General features: G+C 38.6%; 1 protein-coding gene across 1 annotated transcript; it reads right to left on the bottom strand.

Moving 5' to 3' along the window:
• Positions 1-391: 391 nt before the first annotated feature.
• On the bottom strand, positions 392-15,032 carry slc39a9 (solute carrier family 39 member 9). Its single transcript, XM_028438711.1, has 7 exons — positions 14,588-15,032; positions 14,396-14,504; positions 10,853-11,056; positions 7,557-7,625; positions 7,261-7,346; positions 5,839-5,973; positions 392-2,785 (listed from the first exon to the last, which is right to left on the bottom strand). The coding sequence occupies exons 1-7, from the start codon at positions 14,681-14,683 to the stop codon at positions 2,543-2,545; spliced, it is 942 nt and encodes a 313-aa protein (XP_028294512.1). The 5' UTR covers positions 14,684-15,032; the 3' UTR covers positions 392-2,542.
• Positions 15,033-15,173: the final 141 nt, after the last annotated feature.

Below are 15,173 nucleotides of genomic sequence, written 5' to 3'. Positions count from 1 at the left end.
GAAACTACACAATATTAGCAGGGCTCACAGTTTCCCACATGCTATATACAGTATATCACATGATGGAAGTCATTTTTAATCTCAAATTTTTAAAATAATGCAATTTTCCCAAAATCTTGCAATTTTCTTTAAATTATTCCACAAAGTATCCCCTAATTACATAAAAATGGGTCCCAAAATTAAAAAAAATTAAACTGAAGATCCTGCAGGGGCTGATGCATCAGTTATTGCTTTCATATTATCAGTGCCGTACATATTTTAGAATTTATACCTGGAAGTGCAAACTAGAGCACAATAATGATTACATTTTTTTATTTTCCTGCCTAAAACCTTACTTCAGAATAACTGCTCCGTATTTGACCCCTGCACTAACAAGAACCAAACCAAGCACTTTTACCAGTTACAAAACCTTTAATTTAGCCGTCATAAAACACTTTGCGTTACATCCCACTCTCACAATCAAAGTACAAAAATAAGGTCGACTTAATGTGGAATGAGAAATAATTAAACCTCTGGTACACCCACTGAAACCAGTCGTGCACTGGTATCATACTCACAAAGTGCCATTAGGTTCCGGCAGATGCCTCAAAGGTTGACGGACAAGCTTACAGTCATCATCAAACACTCATCAAACAGGTGCAGTAAAAACAGTGTGTTTAGATGAACGGATGCATTAGACTTTACAGCCTGGTTTAAAGCAAGCAGCTTAAATTTAAAGACATTAAAACCTTCTAAAAAGTGATGGAAAAAGGTTCAAAAGGAACAAATCAGGTGGAGTTTGTAAAGCAAAGCTCAAACGTATCCCAGTCTTCCCACAGCACAGCATTGGTGACAGATTTAGGAAGTTCTGCAGATAAATGTGATGCTTGTTTGTGGAAAGGCATCATAAAGCATTTACATTATTACATTCAATACACAGATGTGGATATGGGAAGTCTTTCAAAGCTCAGAACCTCCTACAGTTACACCTGCTAACAAGTAGATCACAATATGCATTAGCACTGGACTGCAAACGTCATATCAACCCTCAGTATTATTAGTTAATATTAATAGCTAATAACTTGTGTAAAAAAGTCCATTAATCTTTTTTCATTGATTTTCTAAATTGATTTTTTTTAACCACGTAAAACAGCTACCGGTAATTTGTCTTTATTGGTGTCCAGATCAAAGGTTAAAGGTCAAACTATTCCCCCTTTTTTATAAAAGTGCTGATCTGTGTGTCAAATAACCTTCAAAATGTTTAAAATAATTAATTTATGATCCAATGCCAACAGGGAATGTACCATAGATTGCGTTGAAACAAAGGTTGAGTCTTCATGCAGCTCCAGGTTAGCATTAGCGGGTTAGCATTAGCGCACAGCCTTCAGCATCTCAGCACATGAGCAAAGACTCAACAGGTTTGAGTTTTGATTGAACCGTTAACTTTATACACCAGACAGTGTATAGTTTTATGAGTCAGTACTGCAAAAAAAAAAAACATCCATTAAAAAAACCAAATAAGGAAAAAGTAACAGCAAAGAAATGTTTGCTCTGTACAGTTTACATTTACACGTGCACGCTCTGCAGTGATCAGGCACTGAGACACACTACGTCCTCACAGGAGGACTTTAATCATCTTTAAGGTTGCAGTAGTCTGTCTGCGTGTTTCTAATGACAGATCATAATACACCAGTCAATTTAGTCCTTTTAGATGGAGACTAGGACTGTAAATAACAGCTCAGATGTGATTTTTAGATGATTATTGGTGTTCAAACCATGTTCAGAACATCACCTGAGCTGATGATTTGTCCAGTTAATTAATGTCTTCAAAGACAAAAATATTGTAGTCCTTTGAAACAAACCCTTCACCTGGAAATAAATCTACATCATCATAAACCTCATAAATTTAAATTGTTTCCTGTTACCTCTATTACAAATTATTTATTTAAAAAAAGGATCAAACCCAGACTATTTGTAAATAAAGTGGCATTAGATGTTGGTGAGACTAGTTGTGTTCCTCAGGCGTTCAAAGGCATCCTGTTATATATAGTAGAGCAGAGCATGGGGTTGGTTAATCAGGCTCATCCTGTTTTGCTTCATAACTTAGAGCAGAGACGGACAGAAAAAATGAACTTCCTCCTCTAGCTGCAGTAGCCTCCTGGCTCTAGTCTTTCTAATATGGCACTGGGACTAAACATCAGTGTGAACCGACCTGGCTGTAGGAGAGTTAATCTGACGGCACAGGAAAACAAAAAGGCTCATCTGTGTCTGCATTGGAAATCCCACTGTACATCAGTTTTATACAAAATGAGGGACGAATCAAGGCTGGCTCTTTGAATTTAGACAAACATGATGACGAGACATGAGCAATTCCATAAAGTTCAGAAACCAACGTTTCTAAAAATCCATCTTCAAACACATGGAGCTGGATTTTACTCAGTCATCATCCTCTAATGTCTCTGCATTAATATCTTAGGACGTCTGGATCACAAAGTTCATCAGCAGAAGACAATAGGACAGTTACATGTGGCGTTTCAGGTCCAACTCCATCTGTCAGGGGAACCTAATGGTGGTGGCCGACCGACAGCACCAGAGGAATGAGGCATCCCAGCACCAGAGCGACCAGCTCCACCCTGCTCAGTCCCTTCCCTGCACCGCCTCCCCCGTTGGGGGAGTGACTGTGGCCTCCCCCCATACCACCGACCTCAGGGAGGACGTGCACGGTGGCCACGTAGAGGAAGGTGCCAGCAGAAAACAGCATGGCCACACCTGTGGCGTTGACGTCAGACAGAGCCTCTTTACTGCTCTGAGAGAGAAAACAGAAACACAGTGAGAGGCTATGCAGCTAAACATGCATCATCTTTACTGAAACACTGGACCTCAGCCAGAAATATTCTCATTCAGTGAGTACCTTTGGGTCTCGATCTTTAAAAGCTAAAGACCAAGACCGAAACCTCGGTGTTCTGATTGACTGATCATCAGTCATATCAAATCTACCACTAAAACAGCTTCTACCACCTAAAGAACATCCAGAGTGAAACACTTAATGACTCAGAAAGATCAGGAGAAATGGGTCCATGCTTCTATCTCCAGCAGACTGGATTATTGTAATGGTCTTCTAACAGGAATCCCCCAAATAACCATCAAAACTAAAGTCTTTACACTGGCTCCCAGTCAGCCTCAGAATAGACTTTAAAGTTCTGCTGCTGGTGTATAAATCTGTGAATGGGTTTGGTCCAGAATACATCAGTGAGATGTTGGTGAACCCAGCAGGTCTCTCAGATCTATGAACACAGGTCAGATAGTGGAGCCCAGAGCTCACAGTAAACTACTACCTATGACTGGGAGGGAGAATTTTTAATTATATTATGGTTGATTTAAAGTTTTTACTGCTGATTTGAATTTTTTTTACTGCTGATTTGAATTTTTTTTACTGCTGATTTTAACGTTTTTACTGCTGATTTTATCGTTTTTACTGCTGATTTTAATGTTTTTACTGCTAATTTTAATGTTTTTACTGCCGATTTTAATGTTTTTACTGCTGATTTGAATGTTCTTGTTGATTTTTAAACTGTTTTCAGTTGCACTTTATAATCATGTAAGGCACATTGAATTGCCTTGTGTATGAAATGTACTATACAAATACATTTGTCTTGCTTTTATTTCTTACTTTATTCTGTTAAGAGAAAAAAAACAGGAGAAATGTATCAATCACATCTGTCCGTACCCAGGTGCGCTGAATGTTGAATCATAAATTGGACACATCTGATCAGTAAAGACAATATATCGTCACAAGATGCATCGTAGAAGCTACAAGTGATATGGAATCTACTACCCACTAGATTGTTATGGTTTGCTCGGTTAAATATTCTTAATTGAAAGGTCATACCTTTCAATTAAGTATGTTCAGAGTTCATGTAAAATAAAAGCATTTCCAACTGCATTTTTTTTTTTTTTCAAATAAGGAAGTAAGGAAAAAAATAACTAGCAGCAGTAAAGTTGAAATACTTTTGAATCAAATCAAACAGGAGTCACAGTGTCAGTACTGGTGTTAGCCGAGGCACAGCAAAAACAGAGAATTGGCAACACATGCAATGCTGTGTCAGCACAGGATTTAAAAAAAAAAAAAGGTTAAAATTTCAAATAATTGAGATGTGATGATTTTGTTGTAGTACGAGTGCTCTCGACCACTCAGATTTTTCTCTACATACAAGAAAACATTTCTTATTTTTGCTCTTAAATGACTTCTTACATGAGGCACAAAATTACACAGTAAGATCTGAACTAAAGGGTTGCAAACCAGTTGCATTCCCAAAATCCTTTGGTGATGCAGTTTCCTCACCTGCTGCGAGGATTAGTGCACATGCAGAACTGGTGGAGACCGCCCCTATTTAAATGAGCGTTTTGCTCGTTCACAATGTGAGAGGTGAGGTGCACAGAAGCACATATTAACATTTGAGGAAGTTAGATTGGAGGCAGATTGACTACTCTGTCTGCTGCACAAACATTTAATAATGTAGAAAAGTGAATAAACAAAAAAAAAAAATTCTATTTCAAAAACAACTTTAAAACTTAATTATATTTTTTCACTGAATTTAATGTGGCTGCTCCGTCATGTCCTGTAACTTTGCTCTGATCAGTCCATGTGAACATTGTGCCATCACAGCGTAAATTACGTATCTCATCAGCTGATACCGGCCAGACATCTACGCGACGCAAGAGTTTGACGGTCAAAACATGGAAAGAAAGACACAGGAGCTCACTGGACCTGTGCGTCCGAAGCAACATCCATGGAGGTCCGCGAACAGCGACCCTCAAGCTCTGCACTGCAGCGCGCACACACATACCGGACTCCACACAGGCTTCAGGCATCCAGCTGTTCTTTCCCTCACACACACTTCATTCACTTTATTTTCTCATTCAGTGGCTGTTAATATTGACTATTGTTTTATTTGAATTATTTTCATACACTAGAAAGGTTAAGTGGAGCCTTATTTTTCCATCTCCGCTGTGTTTTGTGTCAACATTTACTGCAGCTGATCTCTGCGTGTGTGTTTGCACCTGCTTGTCAGTCGTACTATTTTCCTGCGCTAAAACCATCACTGCAAACTGTTACAGATTTGATTAATTGCATTCCGCCCACTGCATTCATTTATTTGCATGTCCTCCTCCTATATTTTTGCTCTCCTTGTGAGCTCCGCCTACTTTACATATTAATTAGAGGGAAACGCGCTCAATGGATTGAGGGCGCATTGCGACGTGCTGCAGCCGCGCACTCCTGATTCCCTGGGGTTTGTATGGCTTATTAGCGCGTGGAGTGACATTTGCACACGTTTTAATACCCCTAAAACTTTAGTGAATACGGCCCATAGTGATAAGTGACACTCAAAAGTGGTCATATTTACACACTTTTTAGCTGTTATTTCCTTGAACACCCAAAGTTGCAGTAACACTGGCAATGTTCACGTGAAATAACCATTTGACCTTAGTTTAGGAGCCTGAGATGAGTAGCAGGTACATGTATTCAAAGTTTAAAAGCCACTGTAGGAAAACACAAAGTCACACATCCACATTTACAGTGATTTCTATTTGATTTTATACTCTTTACTCATGTTTGTCCAAAGAGAAAAGCTAGATTTGCTCAGGGAGAACATGCAAACTCTGGAGAGAAGAGAAAGAATACTGGTAATGCCTAAATATTTTAGAAAATTCCAGCAGCTCCTTAAAGCACAGCCTGAAGACGAAGGTGTGGCAGAGGCCAGCACACCAGTTTTACAACTTATACAAACTAACGTTGAGAGGAAAACCAAAAAGATTATCTGACTAATATTTTCACAAACATAAAAATGTTTTAATTACCTGGCTGAGGCCTAGGAATGTGAGCATGGCTAGAACAGGTGCAGCCAGAGCAAAGACCAGCAGGTGTTTGCGTATGCGGTTCCTCTCCAGGCCGGCGTGCATCAGGAAGGAGACGAGGCCGAACGCTGCAGGGGCCTCAAACACAAGCACAAAACACTTTCAGCATCTCTTTGGGAGATTTAGCTTCAAGTATTTTCATTTTCTTCACTAATCCCATTGCACTGTGAACAACAAACTTTTGAAATTCTTCAGTTCTGCTGTAAATATTCATGCTATAGAAATGTTACACAAACAAACAAACATCCCTTTTTTCCCCCACAGTATAAACTGTCAAAGTTTTTCAAAGTTGAATTTTCATTTTCATATAGAAATCGTCCCTTGTAAAAATAATTGCATAATAAAAAAGTATCATCTAAAATTCCATTTGGTAGTCAGACACGAAGCAGCAGCAGCATCTTTATACGAGCATTTGTGAATGTTGGAAATAACATAAGTACTCTGAATATTCCTTCAAAATCAGTTTGTGAATTTAAAAGAAAACATGAAAGCTGGATTTTGTCCCGTCACCTTCTAGCCAATAGGCAGCAGGGTTAAGGTCAATTACATTTTTCAATTCCATGTTTAATTACAACTTAATTACGATTACGGTGACCGGCAGTTTTTGAAATACAATTACTTCCCCCCCGAAAGTCAATTACAATTACAATCTCAACTACTAAAGTTCAATTAATCACAATTACTGAGCCTTTAATAAATAACCCCATAAACTTAACCTTCCTCTTGTGTTAGCTTTCTGTTAGCATCTCTTATGATAACTTGTCAGTTTTGACCAATGTATTAAATCAGCTGTAAAATACACTAAAAACTGTATCTGTCATCAAATTTGTTTTTCATTTCTTGGTTACCTCGTGTAGCAACTTATCCATGAAAATATTGGTATTAATGTTTTTGGTGTGGGCGACTGAGCCCTTTTTGTGTCAATATACCCGAATATTTAATTTTTTTTTTTTTTTAAATGGTAAAACAATCCTTGAGAGAACTGTTGGTATGAAACATATTTTAATAATTGAACAGTGACATGGTTCCCCTGGTTTGCGTTTGAATTATACATTACAGTTTTTATAGAATTTCCATGCCAATTACAATTTCAAAGTAAATTATCAATTACACTTAACAACAGATTTTTTTCCTATTACAATTAGGTCATAATTGTAATTAATTATCAATTATTACAATTAAAATTGATACTAACCCTGATAGGCCATGTTGCCACATTTTTACAACTAAAGACACATTTAAATACTTTCATTAAAAATGTCAACCATATACAGTGCATTTGATTTCAACAGGAAAAAAGCGGTTTAAGTGTTTAATTACACTTTAAATGAATACTTTCCTCTGTTAAAGCAAACCGTTTGTTACCTTGTGCAGCATAATGGCGACAAAGACAATGAGTTGAACACTGGTCTGAGAGGTTGAGGCGGCTGCTCCCAGTGCAACTCCATCAGCTGGAGACACAACATAGGCTTTTTATTCTGCTATGACCAATAACAGTGTGGATTCATAGTAAACAAAAACATGAGCAATTATATCTGCTTCCTTATAGTTAAAAAGCCCCAGAAACAAATGAGCAAATAATCACACAAGGATAAAATCATCTGTTTTCAAACAGCAACATTTTAAAACTAGTAACACAAGAAATTATAAGCCACACCCACCTGCAGCGTGGACAACCAGACCCAGAGTGGTGGTGATTTTAGAAGAGGCAACTCTCGCTGCTTCTGGATCTAAAGCAGACGATACAATCAACTGTTGAGACCAGTTTCATTCATGTTTGGTTTCACCACCAGAGTAACAAACACAGATGTGGTTGTAGCATTCTGAGCTGTCAGGCTTTTATAGCAGTTAGCAGAGCATTCACTACACAAGTGAAGAAGTGCATCTGATTCATCAGACTTCCTACATTAAACAATCTGGAACTCTAACGCAAGAAAAACGACTGTGTATGGAAGACAAATGTGGCATTAACGTGTGCAAGTCAGTAGTACATATATGTGTATATACATACAGGTAAAAGCCAGTGAATTAGAATATTTAGAAAAACTTGATTTATTTCAGTAATTGCATTCAAAAGGTGTAACTTGTACATTATATTTATTCATTGCACACAGACTGATGCATTCAAATGTTTATTTCATTTAATTTTGATGATTTGAAGTGGCAACAAATGAAAATCCAAAATTCCGTGTGTCACAAAATTAGAATATTACTTAAGGCTGATACAAAAAAGGGATTTTTAGAAATGTTGGCCAACTGAAAAGTATGAAAATGAAAAATATGAGCATGTACAATACTCAATACTTGGTTGGAGCTCCTTTTGCCTCAATTACTGCGTTAATGCGGCGTGGCATGGAGTCCATGAGTTTCTGGCACTGCTCGGGTGTTATGAGAGCCCAGGTTGCCCTGATAGTGGCCTTCAACTCCTCTGCGTTTTTGGGTCTGGCATTCTGCATCTTCCTTTTCACAATACCCCACAGATTTTCTATGGGGCTAAGGTCAGGGGAGTTGGCTGGCCAATTTAGAACAGAAATACCATGGTCCGTAAACCAGGCACGGGTAGATTTTGCGCTGTGTGCAGGCGCCAAGTCCTGTTGGAACTTGAAATCTCCATCTCCATAGAGCAGGTCAGCAGCAGGAAGCATGAAGTGCTCTAAAACTTGCTGGTATACGGCTGCGTTGACCCTGGATCTCAGGAAACAGAGTGGACCGACACCAGCAGATGACATGGCACCCCAAACCATCACTGATGGTGGAAACTTTACACTAGACTTCAGGCAACGTGGATCCTGTGCATCTCCTGTCCTCCTCCAGACTCTGGGACCTCGATTTCCAAAGGAAATGCAAAATTTGCTTTCGTCAGAAAACATGACTTTGGACCACTCAGCAGCAGTCCAGCTCTTTTTTTCCTTAGCCCAGGTGAGACGCTTTTCGCGCTGTTTCTTGGTCAACAGTGGCTTGACACGAGGTATGCGGCAGTTGAAACCCATGTCTTTCAAGCGTCTCTTGGTGGTGGATCTTGAAGCACTGACTCCAGCAGCTGTCCACTCCTTGTGAATCTCCCCCACATTCTTGAATGGGTTTTTTTTCACAATCCTGACCAGGGCGCGGTGATCCCTATTGCTTGTACACTTTTTCTGACCACAGTTGTTCCTTCCCTTTGCCTCTCCATTAATGTGTTTGGACACAGAGCTCTGAGAACAGCCAGCCTCTTCAGCAATAACCTTTTGTGTCTTTCCCTCCTTGTGCAATGTGTCGATGGTCGCCTTTTGGACAGCTGAGTATTGTACATGCTCATATTTTTCATTTTCATACTTTTCAGTTGGCCAACATTTCTAAAAATCCCTTTTTTGTATCAGCCTTAAGTAATATTCTAATTTTGTGACACACGGAATTTTGGATTTTCATTTGTTGCCACTTCAAATCATCAAAATTAAATGAAATAAACATTTGAATGCATCAGTCTGTGTGCAATGAATAAATATAATGTACAAGTTACACCTTTTGAATGCAATTACTGAAATGAATCAAGTTTTTCTAAATATTCTAATTCACTGGCTTTTACCTGTATATAGTGATGTGAAAAAGTATTTGGCCCATTCCTGAATCTTTAACTTTACAGAAAAATGGTCCGTCCAGCCTCACATCCCACCCATCTCAACAAATGATGTATTACTTAAAAAAGATTCATTTCACATTCAAACAAATTTGCGCCGTCAGATCCACTTTATATTATCAATTATGAAATTCTACCAACTCCCAAACTGAACTGAAATCTATCTGACATGATTGTTTTTACACAAATGTATTTATAGTAACCAGGATGTTTCCGTCACTTTTCAAAAATGTTTTACTTTTACTTTAAATAATCAACCATACCGTACGTGACAGTAATGACTTGAGTTATTCTCTATATTGCCTGTGCATCACATCATCAATTTAACATATCCTACAGCGGTTCTCTGCTCTGGAATAGTTTGTCTCCCACAATCAGATCAATATCCTCCTACTCACTCTTCTAAAGGCAATTAAAAAACAACTTATAAGTCCTCCTACATTACATCTAATTAATTCATGCCCTCTCTCACGTTACTCTATGCCTTTTCACCATGATCACAATCCACGTGTAATATGTACATTTGCATGTGTATACTGGCATATGTATACATGTTTTATTTCATATTTTTTGAGGGGATTTTAAATTATATTTTGTTCAATATTTTCATTGTCTTGATATTGATTTTTGTGAACTTTGTTTATATACTATTTTTCTCATATATCAAAGATGAATTGTGCATTTTGTCTCCTGATTTTATCAGTGTTTATTAGCCTCTATTTTAAAGGTATTGTGGATAATGTTTTTTGTAAAAAAATGTGCATGCACAACACACCTACGTGTGTGGGAGAGCATGCAGGAGCCCAGTCTTCCTCGTTCACACATACAAGCTTACTTACCAAAAGAAGATTTGCACTTTTCCCACAATGTCAGACTCCCCACCGTTAACTGAAAATCCATTTTCAAAGGACCCGGTGAGCATGACCACGTACAACGGCCTTACGCAAACATGATTGACAATTAGGAGGACCAATAGTCTTGATGATCCACCCGGAAGGTAAACATCGTCCACAATACCTTTAAATTGTTTGTGTTCGCTTAAAGGGGTGGAACTCTTCTACAAACCCTTTGGGCTTCATTCCCTCCTTGCACCTATAATGTTGTAAATAAAACTACTAGAGAATTGTTTTTAATTCATGAACAAGCTACAAGTCTTGCATATTTTTAAATGTCACGAAAAATTATTCTTTAATCTGAAGGATTTTATAGTTGTCCTGATTAAAATGGATCCCCAAACGGACATCCCCACTCTCCTGTATGTTTTATATTTCTATGTACCAACCACCAGTTTAAGGAGATGTGAAAGCCTCAGAGTGTGGCTCAGTCTCTGCTAGCGCTAACCTTCAGTGGTGTGAACATGTGAGCTGCCGATCTGATCCACCAGCAGCATGAAAACAAAGCCCAGAACCAGAGAGACTCCGATGTAAGCGTGGAGCTGCTCGTGGCTGTGACTGTGTGTTCCACCGACGGCCAGAACTGCCTCTGCTTCCACCTTGGACTGGGACGCCTCCAGACCTCCCATCTCCTCGTGACTGTGGTGTCCAGCTACAGGGAGACACATGCAAGCATTGCACATCAGATCCAACTCTCCACTACCACCATAATTCACGTTATATCCAGTGTACCTGGTAAAATAGCAAATTATCAGGTTATTAAATGCTTGGAGAGTGACAAACTTCACAGAGCTTTGTACACACCATGAGGTGAACCAAACACTTAATGTAAAAATATCTTATTTTTCATCATTTTTTTGATCACTAATGTTTAAGGGCACCTAGAAATTAAGTTGTTATTCACTTTTACCTGATTTTGTCTTAATAATAAACACTTATCCTGACTGTTCCCTTATTAATCGTTGCTATGACGTATTGGACCAAATTGTTGAAAAATGTGTCACTGTGTAAAAGTAAACGATTCTCTTTGTCCGTGTCAGCTGTTTTTCCCTTTTCACAAGCTGTACTTTGATCTGTTTAAACAAGCTTACAATCTCCATAAGCTAAAATTACATTTATTTACTTTACATGTGAAATTCTTTAGCCTTATTTATGAGGGAAAACAACCTACAACGTGATCTGTCAGTCTCCCAAGGGGAGGGGCTGGTCTCTAAAAATTAAATGCTGTGAACACTGAAACATGTGATGTACACGTTTGGAAATGTTACCATGAATCACCACATTACAAGAATAGTTCACTTTAAATTATGGAAGATATCTTCGGAGTTATAGGAAGTTTCACATATAGCCACTACCAGTGAGTATGTAGCGTACAAAATGTTCTAACATCCCAAGTGTCCTACAAGTTGTATGAGTCTCCATAATAGTCCCACCATGATGCCTGCAAACCACAAACAATCTCCCAAAAGTAAGGGAGAGATGTGCAATGTTGCTAATTTACCAACTTTGTCTCCAGATTTGGTGAGTTTTCAAACTTCAACAACTCTTTACCACACAAAGCAACTAGTGAGCAATGCAGCAACTTCTTTTGGTGTAAATGAAGACTTTAACAATTGAAAACTTGGTTTGTTTCTCTTTACAATGAGCAGTGGGGGTCGCCATGTGCTCTGCCTCATTTCACAGCATTCACAGGCAGCTCATTCCTCATTTAAAGCCCAATATTTTTTACTGGAATTTGCAGTGGAAATGCATTTCTACAATATGTATTACCTGTGAAAACTAATCAGGAGAATTGGGTCATTCTAATCAAAACCTCTGCAGTAATTATTATTTAAATCATGAAAAAATGTGGTTAACACCCAGTTGTTTTTAGAAAAAGAAACGTCATACAGTGAAACCAGTTCTATTTTGAAAAATACTGCAGTGACATGTGATCACTGGTCAGGGTAGGCAGAGCCTCATTACTCATTCTGAAATAAAAAAAACTAAACAAAACAGTAAAGATAAAACAAATAAAATGTTGACATTTGACTGGAAAATTAGTTAGTTTACTCTTTATATCAACAAAGACTAGTCTTTTCTTTAAAAAGTGCTGATGTTTTGCATGAATTATTACATTATTAAATTAATCATTTTAGAACTACAAGTATACACAGTTTGACGATTTATTAATCTGTCTGAATGTGTTATATAGCAGGGACAGAGTCGGAAATTAGCGAAGGCCACGGGCCATTTGACCCGCAATTTAGCCAAGAATGCCCACAAAAACCTTGTTACATAGACTAAAACTGCCTGCAGGATGCAGATTAAAGAAGAGCGGGGGAAATACCCAAAGATATGACTACTACTAACAATAAGAGCAAAATACTGTCTAAACAACATTAACAAGTATCAGAATAGAGCGATATGACAGGCAACCTTTTTATTTTACCGAATGTAGACCAATCCAGGTAGTCTCCAACTGTAGTCCATTTACCGTTCACCAATACTTCAATCACCAACCTCGCCCCCCCACTTTGGCCGGTTGGTCGTGATGAACAGACTGCTGATAAAGTGGCTCTCCAGCAGAAAAAGTCTGACCACTTCTAACACAAACAGTGAGTGGGAGTGTGTGTGAGACCTTCAATGATGTGGAGAGGGGAAGCAACTGCATCATTAGCTGCAGAAACGCGTGTACGCCACTACCACCACACATTTCACTTTTGATACATCACAATTTTACTGTGAGTATTCACCATTCTGGAACCAGTTCTGGCCAGCGGAGCGTGTACTTGACTGCAGATTTGTTTCACCCTCGAGCTAGTTTACAAGAACAACTGTTTAACAGAGCTGCACTCCTGCTTACCCAACATTAACAGAAAATGCTAAAATGTAGCTACATAGACGTGCTTATTGCTAGCCTTCTTTATTTAAAGTCACTACTATTAAGAACTATTTAAAAAGTTGTTTTCTTACTGATAGCCCCTTGAACTACACAGTACCTATGAGGTAGAGGTGGGCCAGTTTTCTATTTGAGGGATATAAAAAATTACAATAACGTCTATATTTTTATAGCTTATTTTGTTTCTAAATACCTGTTTTAGGAGTCGCAGCTTTCACTACTTCTCAGAATAGCATAAAAAAACAGTTACTGTAGATGGATTGCCAAGTGCGTCCAAACCAAGACCTTTCTCTAAACAAGACACATTACAGAACTCACTCACTCACACGTGCTGTCCCTTTGAGGAAAAAAAGCCTAAAGTGACACATATTGTGTAGCTTTTTGTTAATAAATGGTCGTTGCTATTCATACATAAACGTATGAATAGACTGCCAGTCTATTCATACGCAGCTCCCCTCATTGGCCAGTTTAGGAGACGTGATAGGTGCACCACGTGACTTAAAGTTACGTCACTTTTATATTAGCTCATATTTATTTTTAGCTACCCCGCTAACCCTTTTATTTTAGCCCTATCCTTAACCCTAACCTAGAAAATGCCCTAAAATGTTTACTTTTTGTCAGATATGTATTTTCAAAGGTGGAATTTGCCGTGTTAAATATGGTAAAATTAAAATATATATATATATATATATATGACAAAAATGGGATTGGAACCAGCGTTGAAGAAAGGATCCTTGAGTGACCACTAGGCCATCCTGGCACAGTGGAAAAACCAGAGGCACATTACGATTATGTAGAAAACCTACTAATAGACCTGGAGAATATTGATAAGTTTCCATAACAATAAACACTTTGTTAATAAATGTGTCTGTGTGGCATTTGGATCATCAAATTTAATCCAGAATTGTCTTTCTGGTAAGACTTTATTTGAAATAAAATGATCAAGATTTACAGCGTATATCACTATTTTCATTAAAAAAAATATTGAGATAAGATTTGGTGCATATCGCCCAGCTCTACCATGAAGTAGCTCCCAGTTTCAGAAAGGTTAGTGATCCCTGGTTTATTGTATCATAATGGTGTTTATATCTGTGATTTCAGTGATTCTACCTTCAAGGATTTCTTCATAAAGTGCGTGGACTCCTTCAGGAATAATGACAGCCAGAGCAGTTCCACAGAGCAGCCCTGCTCCCAACACAGTGACCAGCTTCAGCTTCTCCTGTAAACAGTAACACACACCAGTGATTTCATCCAGTACATCAGCACACATTAACAAACCAGATGAAAATGATGGAGACTCACCTCTGAGAAGTTGACAGCCAGAGGAATGGTCCCAGCTACATAACAGCCCACCAGCATAGCCAGAGACAGCAGGCTGATAGACCTGAAGTCCTCCATGACTAAAGCTAAACCATTAATTCACTGAGAAACTAGCTTCACTGACATGCCTCGCTAACAGGTGTTGGTAACAGCAGCAGGTAACGTCAGACACATCCACGTTAACAGCTCACAGACGCCACTGGCTCCAAACAGCTAAGCTAAGCTAACTAGCTTCAGTAGCTCTTTAACTCCCAATGTTCATTAATGAACCACTCTGACACGGAAACCTTCTATTAGGAGCCACCGATAAGCATACTGCACCACCCCTGTACACATGAACATATGTAGAATATGAACGCATTGCAGCTGTAGAGGAGCTAAAGCTAACCGCACATCATCGGCTGGTGCCCAGAAGCACTTCCGGGTCAGAAACCACGATCAGCTTATTTGAGCAGACGTGCCACGTCAGAGGAGTTGTCTTGTCATCACTAATTGTACTGTCTCACACTACACACAACAACAACAACACAGCTTTCACTTCATTATTACTCAACAGAAACATATATAG

Source organism: Gouania willdenowi, chromosome 22 (genome assembly GCF_900634775.1).
Source record: "Gouania willdenowi chromosome 22, fGouWil2.1, whole genome shotgun sequence".
Classification (NCBI taxonomy): domain Eukaryota; kingdom Metazoa; phylum Chordata; class Actinopteri; order Blenniiformes; family Gobiesocidae; genus Gouania; species Gouania willdenowi.
This window is presented reverse-complemented; position numbering and strand designations above follow the sequence as displayed.

Excerpts from the sequence above, each read along its gene's own strand:
- slc39a9 (XM_028438711.1), bottom strand. The coding sequence starts at position 14,683 with ATGGAGGACTTCAGGTCTATCAGCCTGCTGTCTCTGGCTATGCTGGTG. Across the intron at positions 7,626-10,852 it reads ACATGTTCACACCACTGAAG|ATCCAGAAGCAGCGAGAGTT; the intron begins GTTAGCGCTAGC and ends CGTCTGCTTTAG. Across the intron at positions 5,974-7,260 it reads TCGCCATTATGCTGCACAAG|GCCCCTGCAGCGTTCGGCCT; the intron begins GTAACAAACGGT and ends CTTGTGTTTGAG.